At 38.6% G+C, this 13,737-nt stretch overlaps 1 protein-coding gene across 1 annotated transcript; it reads left to right on the top strand.

Annotated features, from left to right (window-relative positions):
• The first annotated feature begins 12,440 nt into the window (after positions 1-12,440).
• On the top strand, positions 12,441-13,400 carry LOC114706653 (olfactory receptor 51H1-like). Its single transcript, XM_028889145.1, has one exon. It carries the CDS (start codon positions 12,441-12,443, stop codon positions 13,398-13,400), a length of 960 nt encoding a protein of 319 aa, XP_028744978.1.
• The last annotated feature ends 337 nt before the right edge of the window (positions 13,401-13,737 follow it).

The raw sequence follows: 13,737 nt of genomic DNA, 5'->3' as shown, positions 1-13,737 counted from the left end.
GGGTGACTGTCCAGGCAGCCAGATGTCTCTGTCATTTCTAGAATTATGGAAGTTGCTTGTAATGCACTTTCTGTTTACTTAGGTAATACTATATCCTTTTGGTGTCTTTGATGGAGTTGAAGACTAGATAGTTACAATTATAGTTTTCATAGTCATGATAAAAAAAGTTAGACATAAAACTTTATACTCACAAAAATATAGGTGATAGAATATTTTCTTCAATTTTGCCAAATACAAATAGACTAGATGTTGTAACTGCAATTCTTGCTTGATAACTGTTTTGTCATATATAATTTTACTATGTTAAAGTTAAAACCTTCCTTTTTGATTAGACAGAAAAGGGGAAGTGCTGTGGGATGTCTTTCTGTATGCTATGAATATGTGTGGCTTCCATTGGATAATAAATAAAGCTGCATTGGCTCATGGCAGGGCAGGACAGAGCCAGGAGGGAAAATCCAAGAGATAATGAGAGAAGGGTGGGGTCAAGGAGATGCCAGCCTGCCGCCCAAGGAACAACATGCCAGCAGACCAGTAATACAATGGCCACGTGGCAATACACAGATTTAATAGAAATGGGTTAATTTAAACTGAAAGATCTAGCTAGCAAGAATTCTTAGCCATAGACCATATATTTTGTTATTAATATTAAGTCATCTGAGTGATTATTTTATAAGTGGCTGCAGGACTGCTGGTGAGAGAGATTTGTCCTGACCACGGGCTGGGCGGAACACAGTAAATCTTTCAACTACGTGGCCATGGTGGATGATCTTTTTGATGTATTCTTAGACTCAGTTTGCAAGTATTTTTGAATATTTTTGTGTCTATGATCATGAGGGAAATTGTTCTGTAATTCTCTTTCTTTGTTGAGTCATTATGTGGTTTGGGTATCAGGGTAACTGTGGTCTTATAAAATGAATTGATCAATGTTCCTTCTGTTTCAATTTTGTGGAATACTTAAGGAATATTAGAATCAATGCTTGTTAGAAAATGTGGTAGAATTCTGTGCTAAAACTATTGGGTCCTGGGTTTTTTTTTTTTTTTTTTTTTTTTTTTTTTTTTTTTTTTTTTTTTGGTCTGAGAGACTTTTTATGACTGATTATAAGTAACTGGGGGGGGGTTTATAGGTCTATTTAAATTGTTTATTTGATTTGGTAAGTGGTATCTACTCATTTCTTTTAGGTTTTCCAATTTGAGAGAGTACAGGTTTTTTTTTTTTTTTTTTTTTTTTTTTTTTTTTTTTTTTTTTCCCCGAGACAGGGCTTTCTCTGTGTAGCTTTGCGCCTTTCCTGGGACTCACTTGGTAGACCAGGCTGGCCTCGAACTCACAGAGATCCACCTGGCTCTGCCTCCCGAGTTCTGGGATTAAAGGCATGCACCACCACCGCCCGGCCGAGAGAGTACAGGTTTTTAAAGTATGACCTAGTGATTCTTTGGATTTTCTTGGTGTCTGTTGCTATGACCCCTTTTTCATTTCTGATTTTGTTAATTTGAATATTCTCTGTCTTTTATTTAGTTTGGATAAAGGTTTGTCTATCTTATTGATTTTCTTCAAGAACCAGCTATTTGTTTTATTGATTCTTTGCATTGGTCTCTTTGTTTCTATTTTTATTGATTTCAGCCCTCAGCTTGATTATTTCTTGCCATTGTCTCCTTCTGGGTGTGCTTACTTCTTTTTGTTAGAGAGCTTTCAGGTGTGCTGTTAAGTTGTTAGTATGAGATCTCTCCAATTTTCTTTTAATGTAGGCTATTGAATGTAGCACTTTAGTGCTATGAACTTTCACTTAGTACTGCTTTCATTGTGTCTTATAAGTTTGGGTATGTTGTATATTCATTTGCATTCAATTCTGGAAAAGCTTTGATTTTTGTTATTCCTATCTTGACCCATTTTTCATTCAGTAAAGAGTTGTTCAGTTTCCAAGAGTTTGTTAATTTTCTGTTGTTTTTGACATCCCACTTTAATCCCTGGTGGTCTGATAGGAGGCAGGGAATTATTCAAAATTTCTTCTATGTATTGAGACTTGCTTTGTGTCCAAGTATGGGTTATTTTTGGAGAAAGTTCCATGAGGTGCTGAGAAGAAGGTATATTCTTTTGAGTTTGGTGACATGTTCTGTAAATATCGGTTAGGTCCATTTGGTTTATAACACCTATTAGCCCAAGTATTTTTTTTTTTTTTGTTTCGTTTTTGTCTGAATGATCTGTCCATTGGTGAGAGTGGGGTAATGAACTCTCCCACTATCAGTTTGTGGGGGTCAATATGTGATTTAACCTTTAGTAGTGTTTCTTTTACAAACATGTGTTTGGGGTAAAGATGTTAAGAATTGAAATGCCATCCAATCACTAGAGTAGATCAGTTTGGGCTTTCTCTCGACCATTGCCAGTAGTCTATTGTGGATTTCTGGGGACCTCTCTAGCACTTTGCTTCTTCCTATTCCCATGGGGTCTTCATTTATCATGGTCTCTTTTTCCTTGTTCTCCCTCTCTGTTATTGATCCAGCTGGGATCTCCTGCTCCCCTAAGCTCTCTTTCCCTCGACCCTTGCCCTTCATCACCCCCCCCATGTCCAGTTTGCTCATGTAGATCTCATCCATTTCTCTGTCACTGGGCAAACCCTGTGTCTTTCTTAGGATCCTGCTTTCTAGATAGCCTCCCTGGAGTTGTGAGTAGCAGTCTAGTCATCCTTTGTTTTACATCTAGTATACTTCCTATGAGTGAGTACTGTTGTGCTAGAACTCTCATCCAGTGACTGATGGAAGAGGATGCAGAGATCCACAGCCATGCCCCAAATGGAGCTCCGGGAGTCCAAACGTGAGAAAGAGGAGGAACTGTATGAGCGAGGATTGTTGAGACCATGATTGGAAAAAGCACAGGGATAAATAGCCAAACTAGTGGAAACACATGAACTATGAACCAATAGTTAAGGAGCCCCCAACTGGATCAGGCCCTCTGGATAAGTGAGATAGTTGATTAACTTGAACAGTTTGGGAGGCTCCCAGGCTGTGGAACTGAGACCTGTCCTTAGTGCATGAGCTGGCTGTTTGGAACATGGGGCCTATGCAGGAACACTTTGCTCAGCCTGGGCGAAGGGAGGAGGGGACTAGACCTGCCTTGATTGAATCTACCAGGCTGAGCTGAATCCCCAGGGGAGTCCTTACCCTGGAGAAGATGGGAATGGGGAGTGGGCTGGGGGGAGGGTGGGCAGGGGAAGGCTGAAGGAGGGAGGACAGGGGAATCCATGGCTGATATGTAAAATTAAATTAAATTATAAAATAAATTAAAAAATTAATTAAAAAAATTGAAATGCCATCTTGGTGTATTTTTCCTTTGATGAGTATGTAGTTTCTTTTTCTATCTATTTTCATTAATTTTGTTTTAAAATCTATTTTGTTAGAGATTAAAATGGCTAGATCAGCTTGCTTTGTAGATCCCTTTGCTTGACATATCTCTTTCCAATCCTTTACTTTGAGGTCTTGTCTATCCTTGATTTTGAGGTGTGTTTCTTGAAAGCAGCAGAAGGAAGGATTTTATTTCTGCATAGATTCTGCTATTTTGTGTTTTTTTTTTTTTTTTTTTTTTTTTTGCGGGAGGGGGGTTAGACCATAGATATTGAGAGATATCAATGATAAATGATTGTTGATTTCTGTTATTTTGTCAGTGTTGTTGTTGTTCTTGTTTTGTGTGTGTGTGTGTGTGTGTGTGTGTGTGTGTGTGTGTGTGTGTGTGTATGCATGTTTCCCTTGTTTTGGTTTTGCTGGTATGAGACTATTTATTTCCTGTGTTTTCATTATTGTAGTTACTCTGCTTAGATATGAGTTTTCCTTCTAGCTCTTTCTGTAGGATTGGGTTTGTACATAGATATTGTTTAAATTTTATTTTATCATGGAATATCTTATTTTCTCCATCTATGGTGATTGAAAGTGTTACTGGATATAGTAGTCTTGGCTGGCATCCATGGTTCCTTACAGTTTGCAGCACATCTGTCCAGGTCCTTAGAGTCGTCATTGAGAAGTCGGGTGTAATTCTCATAGGTCTGCCTTTATATGTTACTTGATCTTTTTCCCTTGAAGCTTTTAATATTCTTTCTCTGTTTTGTATATTTAGTTTGATTATTCTGTGCCCAGGGCACATTCTTTTCTGGTCCAGTCTATTTGTACTTTGATAGGAATCTCCTTTAGTTTAGGGAAATTTTCTTCTGTGATTTTGTTGAAAATATTTCTGGGCCTTTGAGCTGGCATTCTTGTCCTTTTTCTATTCCTATTATTCTTGGGTTTGGTATTTACATAGTATTACAGATTTCCTGGATGTTTTGTGTGAGGAATCTTTTACAGGGTACATTTTCTTTGACCAATGTATCCATTTCTTCTATCATATCATCAGTGCCTGAGATTCTCTCTTCCATCTCTTGTATTCTCTTGGTGAAGCTTGCCTCTGTGGTTCCTGTTCCCATTCCAAAAATTTGCATTTCCAGAATTCCCTCAGTTTTGTGCCATGTTTACGACAGAACATCTTGCAAGCAGGACAAATTGTAGGTCGAAAGTTTTATGGCTGGGTTGATGTCCCAATCCCTCTCTGCTGGAAGTCTTGCCTGGTTACTCCATTACTAGAAGTCTTCACTAGGGTCATCCTTGTGAGTTTCTGGGAATTTCCATTTCACTAGGTTTCTACATTGGCTTGAAATACCCACGAATTCCAGTTGTCTATCACAGTACCCTCTTCACTTGATCCATCCTATTCCCATTCCCATCTGCCCCTAGTCCACCCACAAAATCTATTTTCCCTTCTCAGGGAGATCCATGTGTCCCGCCCACTTGATACCTCCTTGTTACTTAGCCTCTCTGGGTCTGTGAATTGTAACATAATTATCCTTTACAGTTAATGTCTACTTATAAGTAAGTACATACCATGTTTGGCTTTCTGGGTCTGAGTTGCCTCACTCAGATGATTTTTTTCTACTTCCATCCATTTGCCTGCAAATTTCATGGTGCCATTTTTTTTTTTTAAAAAAAAACAACTGAGTATGTAAATGTACCACATTTTCTTTTATCCATTCTTTGGTTGAGGTACATCTAGGTTAAAACTTATGGGAGTGCCCAACCAATGACTGGTCCAACATTAAACCCATGCCATGAGAGGGAGCCCATGCCTGACACTGCCTGGAGGGTCAGGAACCAGAGGCTGGATAGCCCAGAGACCTAGGATAGAACCAAACACAAACCAGCAAAAAAAAAAAAAAAAAAAAAAAAAAAAAAAAAAAAAAAAAAAAAAAAAAAAAAAAAATCAATGAAATGATTCCTAATGTTACTCTGCTATACTTGTAGCCCAGCATATTCATCATCAGAGAGGCTTCATCCAGCAACCGATGGGAGCAAAATCAGAAACCCACAGCCAAACATTAGGCGGAGCTTGGAGAATCCTGTGGAAGAGGGCAAAGAAGGGATTGTAGGAGCCAGATGGGTCAAGGACAGCACAAGTAAACAGCCTACAGAATCAACTAATCAGGGCTCATAGGTGTTACAAAGACTGAACTGACAATCAGAGAGCCTGTATGACCAAGATCCTCTGCATATGTTATGGTTGTGCAGCTTGATGTTATTATGGAACACCTAACAGTGGGAGTTGGGGATGTCTCTGATTCTTGTCTGCTTTTGGAACCTTTTTCCTCCTATTGGATTGCCTTGTCCAGCTATTATGAGAGGATGTGCCTAGTTTATTGCAACATGATATGCCATGTTTGGTTGATATCCCTGGGAGGCCTGCCCCTTTCTGAAGGGAAATGGAGGAGGAGTAGATCTGGGGGAGAGGGAGGTTGGGAGAAAGGACTTGAAGAGAAGAGGGAAAGGAAACTGTGGTCAAGTTGTAATATATGAGAGAAGAATAAATAAAAAAGAAGAAAAGGAATTCCGTCACTTTGCATTTTCTTTATTGCTTTTATTTCCATTTTCAGGTCCTCAACTGTTTTATTCCTTTCCTTCAAACTTTGTTTGTTCTTGCATCTCTTTAAAGGATTTATTCATTTCCTTCAATTGTTTGTTTGTGTTTTCCTGGATTTCTTTAAGGGATTTATTCATTTCCTCTTTAAGGACCCCTTTCAACCTAGTATCTTTTTCTTGTGCTTCAGTTATGTTGGAATATTCAGGCATGCTGTGGTAGGATGGCTGGGTTCTGGTGGAGACTCATTATTTCTCACTGTTATTGATTGTGCTTTTACACTGGCAACTGGGCATCTGGGTTTGGGATGATTATAGGTCTAGGTGTTGATTTCTGGATTTGTTTTTGTTGGGTGGATGTTTTGTTCCTTGGTTTCTGGTTCCTCTCTAGATTTTCGGAGAGTGTGATGGCTGTGTGTTGCCTATTCTACTGACCTGCTCAGCTGGTGTGTTCACAGGGAATGCCTACTGGTGTTGGTGCTTGGGATACAGGTACTAGTGGAGTAAGGGAGGTTAGAAGGGCATGGTCAGTGGAATCCATAGGGAATGTGGGCAGGAGGGATCAGAGCAGCTAGGGCTCTGTTGCAGCACTGGGGAAGAAAATGAAGGATTGGGTCTGAAGGAGCAGAGAGAGGGCAGAAGGTCTGTGGGCAGCCTGCCTGATTTTCTGGCAGGCATGGCCTAGTAGTGGGTACCTAGTAGAGCTAGAGCCTGGGACACAGCAATGAGTGTGGAGAGGGAGGTTTGGAGAGGATGGTGTATGGGGTTCCCAGGAGATATGGTCATGGGTAGAGAAGCTGTGGTTGCTGGTGTGTTAAAACACTAAGGTTAAGACTGAGAGATTGGGTCTAGGGCAGTGGCTCTCAACCTGCCTAATGCTATGACCCTTTAATACCATTTAATCCTCATGATGTGGTGACCCCTGACTGTAAAATTATTTTCATTGCTAATTCATAACTGCAAATTTGATACTCTTATGAATTGTAATGTAAATATCCGTGTTTTCCAATGGTCTTAGGCGACCTCTATAAAAGGGTCATTCAGCTTCTAAAAGGGGTTGGAATTCAAAGGTTGGGAACCACTGGTCTAGGAGAACAGAGAGAGAGAGGAAAAGATCTGTGGGCAGCCTACCTCTTATTAAGTGTTTCATAAAAGTATATCATGCTATCCATAATGGATTTTGTCTTCAACTGAATTAGAAACCTAAATTAATGGTTAGTAATATTTGGTGGATAGAAAGCTATGTTTCTCATCAATCAACATATTAAAATAAAAATGATGTGGTGATGTCTGTTAAAGCTTTATATTTGTGCTGATATGATATGACAGAAAGACAACAGAAATCGGATTCCATAGAGATACACTTGATTGACTTGGATAATAAAATAATATTGGTTAAGTATTTAAAATAAAATTATGATGATTTAATTACATCAACACTTACGTGTCTGGAATGAGAAAACAATAACAGAATTGCAAGATGACATATTTACTAAGAGCACTGGAATACAAATGTTGCAAGCAGAGCAGATCTTCATGTTATTAGCTTGATAATTATACTACCACATGATTGTGTGATGCAAAGAAGAACTTTGAGTCTGGAAACTAAACATTTGGACAGACTCTGGGATTATGAGAATGTCCACATCAATGTGGAATAAATCTGGAACTAACATACAAATAGAAGAGCAGGTGTTGTGCTGTACGGGACTTCATTTTTTTTTGTCACTGTTTCTTCCTGCCCTTTAAGATCTCAGGTCTCAAGAGCACACTTTGGCCAGAGAAGAGCTCCTTTTATGTTATTTCTGTACTGTGTTATTTCTACAATCTAATTCTTACAAACTTGCCAAGTCTGGGCCAATCCCTAAATAGTGATTTTTTTCTGAACAAGAGTACAACATACTCACCAAATTTATGAAGATCCATGTGTATGAACACGAAACTATGAATAAATTCAGTACATAATATTATAGAGGACATTATTTATGATTGGTGTTGATATATTGCTCTTATTATTATAATTGGATATTATAGAATTCATTCTCTCTTGGTTGATGGAAGCATTGATTAATGACATCCCATATCTCCTCTTGTTTGCTTTTGTAAAGATCATGACTTATGACAAGATTTACTAGATGGATATTGGTGACTGGAAAATGAAGGTGAAATAAAAGAAAAAATGAGAAAGTCATTAGAAACTTGGAAATTTTTTCAAGTGAGATAATGATGAAGGTGTTTTTCATTGAGTTTTTAAAATTTGGATGAATTTTGAGGTAAATAAAATTGAATACAATTTGTTCATTGCATGAAAACTGTGAGATGTCTACAATGACCATGAAAAGATGTCATAGGGCAGTAACCTGTTTCTGGAACTCGCCCATCTACTTTCTAAGTAGTACCCTCAGCATTATCTAATTTGTCAGACCTAAGTGGCTAGGGATGGTTTAGTTGCCCTAGAGAGATCTCTGTTTTGGAAGACCAGGGGATCTACAAAAGTCTCCATGACACAATAAAGGGGAGATTGCTGGAGTAGATCAGTTCATAAAAGTCCTGATTGGTGTCATGGCAATGGCTTTTCTAGGAGAAACTTCGCTGTGCTGTTTAATTATTTTACCTAGTTTTGGGCCACTCAACAGTCAGGTAAGTGTGAGAGGAAATCAAGAAGGTAAAGATGGCCATGGGAAGATGATTTAAGATGGCTTTACAGAAGCGTCCTGGAGTGTCTCCTTTATCTCTCTTAGCTTTGATTTCTCAATGAAAACAACCTACAGCTTGTGTGTTGTTCTCTTTCCTATTCACATCTACTTGTTCTCCTTTTCACTCGTATCTGCTTTAAGGGAAAGGTGTGAAACTGAACTTCTGTGACCTAGTGGTGTAGGTGGGGGATAAAGACCATTTTCCAGACTGGACACACTGACTTTGAAGCAATGGATTTCAGTTACTGAGTTAATGTTGGCAGAAGATGAATGTTACCTATGGGTTATGGTGTGCTTACTTCTATATTTGAAATCACACTTGGAAATTTCTATTCTTGTGGTAGGCATTCATGACTTTTTTAAGTGAGGGTGGCTACAATTTATTCTGTGCAGGAGGGTTTAATTTATTCTTATTTCTTCAGTCTTGTCTGCCCTTTGTACACCTGGAAATAATGAAGGGTATATTTGTTCTTTCAATTCCAGTCCTAGCTGTAGTATATTTCCTACCAATACCTGGGGATGTCTAGGATCTCAGAAGTTACCTACTGCCTTACAGAAAATTAAAGTCCATTTCATTTCTTTATGGCTGCTCTGATAACATAAAGAATTCCATCTGCTTCTTCAATGTAAGACATGCAGTTGATGCTACAAGACTAGAAGGAAGCTAAGGTGCAGACACAGAATGTTTACATGGCCTGGTGTTCTTCCGCCAGAAGGGAGGCAGTACAGAAGGTAGAAGGGGCTCCTTGAACCACCCATGGCACAGCTTTGCCATGATCTGAAGATCGTTCAAGAGCACGATATTCAGAGAATAGAGTGGGCTTCCATCTGTTTTCTAAATTGTAGGTAATTTACATAAACAGTAAGACTTGAAGATTCATGACAAAAAGGGTCTCTGCCAAGAGCTGCAGTGACTTTGCCTTTTCTGAGTCTGCAATCCCCCTGGCACTTAACTCTACTTCTCAACAAGGCTATGCAGTTCCTTACCTCTTATGAACTTGGAACTTTTGCTTCTAAAATGAATGAAAGAATGATATCAAAAAATGTTAATTCCCTAGACTTCAGGGCTCTGTTAATTTATGATTAAATGCATCATTTTTTAATCTCTACTGCTCCTGTTTTCTCCCCCTCCTTCTTTTCTTCCACCCTACTTACTCCTCTTTCATTTGCTCCCCTCTTAAAATTTTTTTTAATCACCATTCTGCATTACAGGTATTTTGCTGCTAGGCCCTCTGGATATGGGGAGACAGCTGTTTAGCTCGAACTACTGTTTGGAGGCCCCCAGGCAGGGAGATCTGGATCCATCCCTGGTCCATGGGCAGGCTTTTTGGAGCCCAGTGCTTAGGTGTGACACCTTGCAGAGCCTTGGTGCAGGGGGGAGGGCCTTGGACCTGCCTCAGCTGAGTGTGCCAGGCTCTGCTGACTCTGCATGGGAGACCTTGATTGGAAAAATGTGGGGATGGGGTTGGGATTGGGGAACAATAGGGGAGTGGGAAGAAGGAAGAGGGGGGATCTGTGATTGGTATATAAAGGGACTAGAAAATTTCTTAATAAAAAATGACTATACGTGGAAGATGGGTAGCATAAGCACAACCATTTTTTTTTTTTTTGCTTTTAATTATTCCAGCAAGTTTATGGGGCAAGCTTGACAGACACTCCCTTAGTGGGTTTCTAACAAAGGGAGTCCTAGAGAACAAGCTCCAGCTGGCTTAGAGAGCAAGCAAAGAAAACTTGCTCAGGAAGTAATCTCTCCCCAAGCCTGCTTTGGTAACTTGTTTCATAAAGCAGAGCTCTGTGAGAACTTTAGCAAATCTGTGACTATAGATCTGTAGGTATTGAACAAACATTCACTTTGGGATGCAAATGGCTAGATAAACTTTAGATTGTACACCCTTTTGTTTTGTTTTGTTTTGTTTTTAAAGATGGAAGTGTTTACATATTTAAAATGCCAAGTTAAACTGGAAAAGGGTGAGGCAATGAATAGGAACAAATGAAGAACCTAAAATTGGCATGAAGTTAATCAGCAACATAACAGAACAGAGAACATCGACTTTTAAGGACTTTTAAATATAATTCCCATGGCTGCAGATTTTTAATATGTTTATAGTTTGAAGACAAAAAGAATTTTGAATTTAAAATCTTTAAATTAAAAGAAAGAATTTTCATTCTCAAAAAGCACTCAGGTACAAATATCTGATACAATAATTTATTAGAGAGATAGAAAACGTATATGTAAATGTTAACACAAAAGATGAAATGTTTTAATGAATATTCAAAAGCATTTCATAGGCACAATGGAAAGAAATGACGATTGCATAGAATTAGTAAGATGTCTCAACTCTTAGTAAGAAATCTTTTAGAGAGAGATTTCTGGGAGAGTTAAAACATAATTGCAAGCAGTTATAACTTATTCTTCTATCATGTCAGAGAATCAGTCAGGATTGGATGCACAACCACAGGGGGAGCTGCTTAATAATAGCACAGAAGAGGGTGAAATAGTTTTTAATTACAAGAGATATTAAATAACCATGATTCTTTGTGTTAGGGGAGAATCTATCAACTTCAGCTTCCACTGACTGAAAAGAACACTACCTCACCTGAAAAATAAAACCTCCAGAAAGCACAGAATAAAAACACATGAAAATCTAACATTAATACTAACAATGCACATTTATTCTGAATTATTATGATACCAAGCTCATATTATCTTCTTTTCCTCACAGTGATCCTTTTGGGTGTGGTCTACTTCTGGCTGAAAAGCAGACCATGACTTTCTCAAGGGGGTCTTTGGAAAAAAAATAGATTTTGGTTCTGGTTATAGAAGTATAAACTACAGATTTCCATTAAGGTGACCATGCCTCTCCTTAAATCAGAATGTGTTACATGATAAATGTGACTTAGAAATAGAAAAGTGTAATGTGATATGATCTGTAGGTGAACCTCAATGCATCTTATATTGACAGTATAAATAGCTTACTCTGGAAAGGATTTTACTATTGCTTCCACAACCATGATTTATTTTGCTTTTTGTTAATATCTCTGCAACTTAGAAGAGATAAATACTTTCATTTTAATGATGGATGTAGCTGAAGTGTTTGAATTCAGGATGATCTGTGCTTAGATCCAGACTCAGAAGGATGAAGGAATCTTGTAATTTGAGTAGAAATATACGAATATGAACTAGGCATTTTAAGAGTCCAAGGAGTGTGACTGGTGGGAGTGGCAATCATTATGACAATTCAGAATTTCATATTTTATACTAACATCATTAGAATTGTATTGTATAATTTACCCTCAGTGAGTCACTGACGCTGAATTTCCCTAGGTGTGACTCACATAGCGATAACGGGGAGAGCAGGGTCTAAATATAAGATGTGTGCTTCTCACCTTCTTAATAACCTTGAATCTAATCAATTAATAAAGAAAACTAAGTCTTAAGGTTTCAAGATTTTCAAGGAGGTTGTTTTACCTCCTCAGCTGCTGATTAGTCAACATATAGGATATTGATGAGGAGGAAAGGATAGGAAATGAGAGATTTTTGCTTCTCAGATGGTAGTACACTGTGTTCCTTAAGCTAACTGTAGTATGTGTACCTGAGTGTGTCATTTTCCCTGGACCATTAAATATGTCTTCAACCAGCATCTTCCTTAAAGTGGTAATTTCAGTGACTTCACATACACACTCATGAGGAAATAAAATGGCTGTACTCCTGGGCTGGACAGATGGTAACACACCAATAAACCCTACCATTGTTGCTTTAGGAAGACACTCACCAGGATTCCCAAAGATTCCTCTCCATGCCTATACCATATTGACTTCATGGCAGATCATAACCATTCCCAATTCCAGCATCTGTACTTTGTTTTAACTGGAATCCCTGGACTCGAGCAGAAGTATTATTGGATGGCATTCCCACTGGGTGCTATATATGTCATTGCTCTCTTTGGCAATGGTATTATCATCTCTACAATCAAGACTGAATCATCTCTGCATATTCCTATGTACTACTTCCTGTGTATGTTGGCATTTGCGGATATGGGGCTCACTGTTTGTACTCTGCCCTCTATGCTTGGCATATTCTGGTTTAACTACAAATTTATAAGCTTTGATGGTTGTCTTATTCAGATGTACTTCATTCACACCATCTCAGCCACCGAGTCAGGAGTGCTAGTCGCAATGGCCTTCGATCGTGTTGTAGCAATCTGGAACCCACTCAGATATGGCACCATTTTAACCAATGGTGTGGTCTGTAAAATAGGAATACTCATCTTGTCAAGAGCAGCCTGTGCAGGCTTGCCTGTGCCTTTCCTCATCAAGAGGCTCCCATTTTATCGCTCCAACATCCTCTCCCACTCCTTCTGCCTCCATCAAGATGTGATGCGCCTTGCCTGTGCCAGCACCCGTGTTAACAGTCTCTATGGCCTTATAGCTGTCATCTTCACCATGGGCTCTGACTCCCTCTCTATTCTTTTCTCCTATGTGTTCATACTCCACACAGTGATGGCTATTGCTTCTGGGGAGGGCCGGCTGAAGGCTCTCAACACTTGTGTTTCACACATCTGTGCTGTACTTATCTTCTATGTGCCATTGATTGGGGTATCAGTCATCCATCGTTTTGGAAAGCACTTGTCACCACTGATTCATGTCCTTATGGCAAATGCCTTTATTCTTGTCCCCCCTGTTCTCAACCCCATAGTTTATACTGTGAAGACCAAGGAAATACGAAAAAAGATTATCCAGATATTTGTTCGAACCAAAATTAGTACTACAGGGGGTTAAAACTTACTAGTTTGATAGAGAAACAGTTCTGTAAAAACTCAGATATAACTATGAAAATAAAATGTTTATTTTTTAAAGTTTTCTGTTTGAGTTGAATCTTGAAAAGACATATTTATCTGCTCAGAAAATAGAAACTTCATTTTTCTGTGCTAAATTGTCTTTTTCTTAATACAGAAAGGGTCACACACACACACACACACACACATACACACACACACGTGCTCTATTTCTCTGTAAACATATAGTTAAGACTTATTATATACTAGATGAAAGCAGGGAATATTAATAACTTTGTTTTGAAAATAACTTCATTGCTCAAAAATAAGAGAAATGTTTT

The sequence above is a fragment of the Peromyscus leucopus genome, chromosome 1 (assembly GCF_004664715.2).
Source record: "Peromyscus leucopus breed LL Stock chromosome 1, UCI_PerLeu_2.1, whole genome shotgun sequence".
Lineage (NCBI taxonomy): Eukaryota > Metazoa > Chordata > Mammalia > Rodentia > Cricetidae > Peromyscus > Peromyscus leucopus.
This window is presented reverse-complemented; position numbering and strand designations above follow the sequence as displayed.

Coding starts and splice junctions, on each gene's coding strand:
- LOC114706653 (XM_028889145.1), top strand. CDS start 12,441: ATGGCAGATCATAACCATTCCCAATTCCAGCATCTGTACTTTGTTTTA.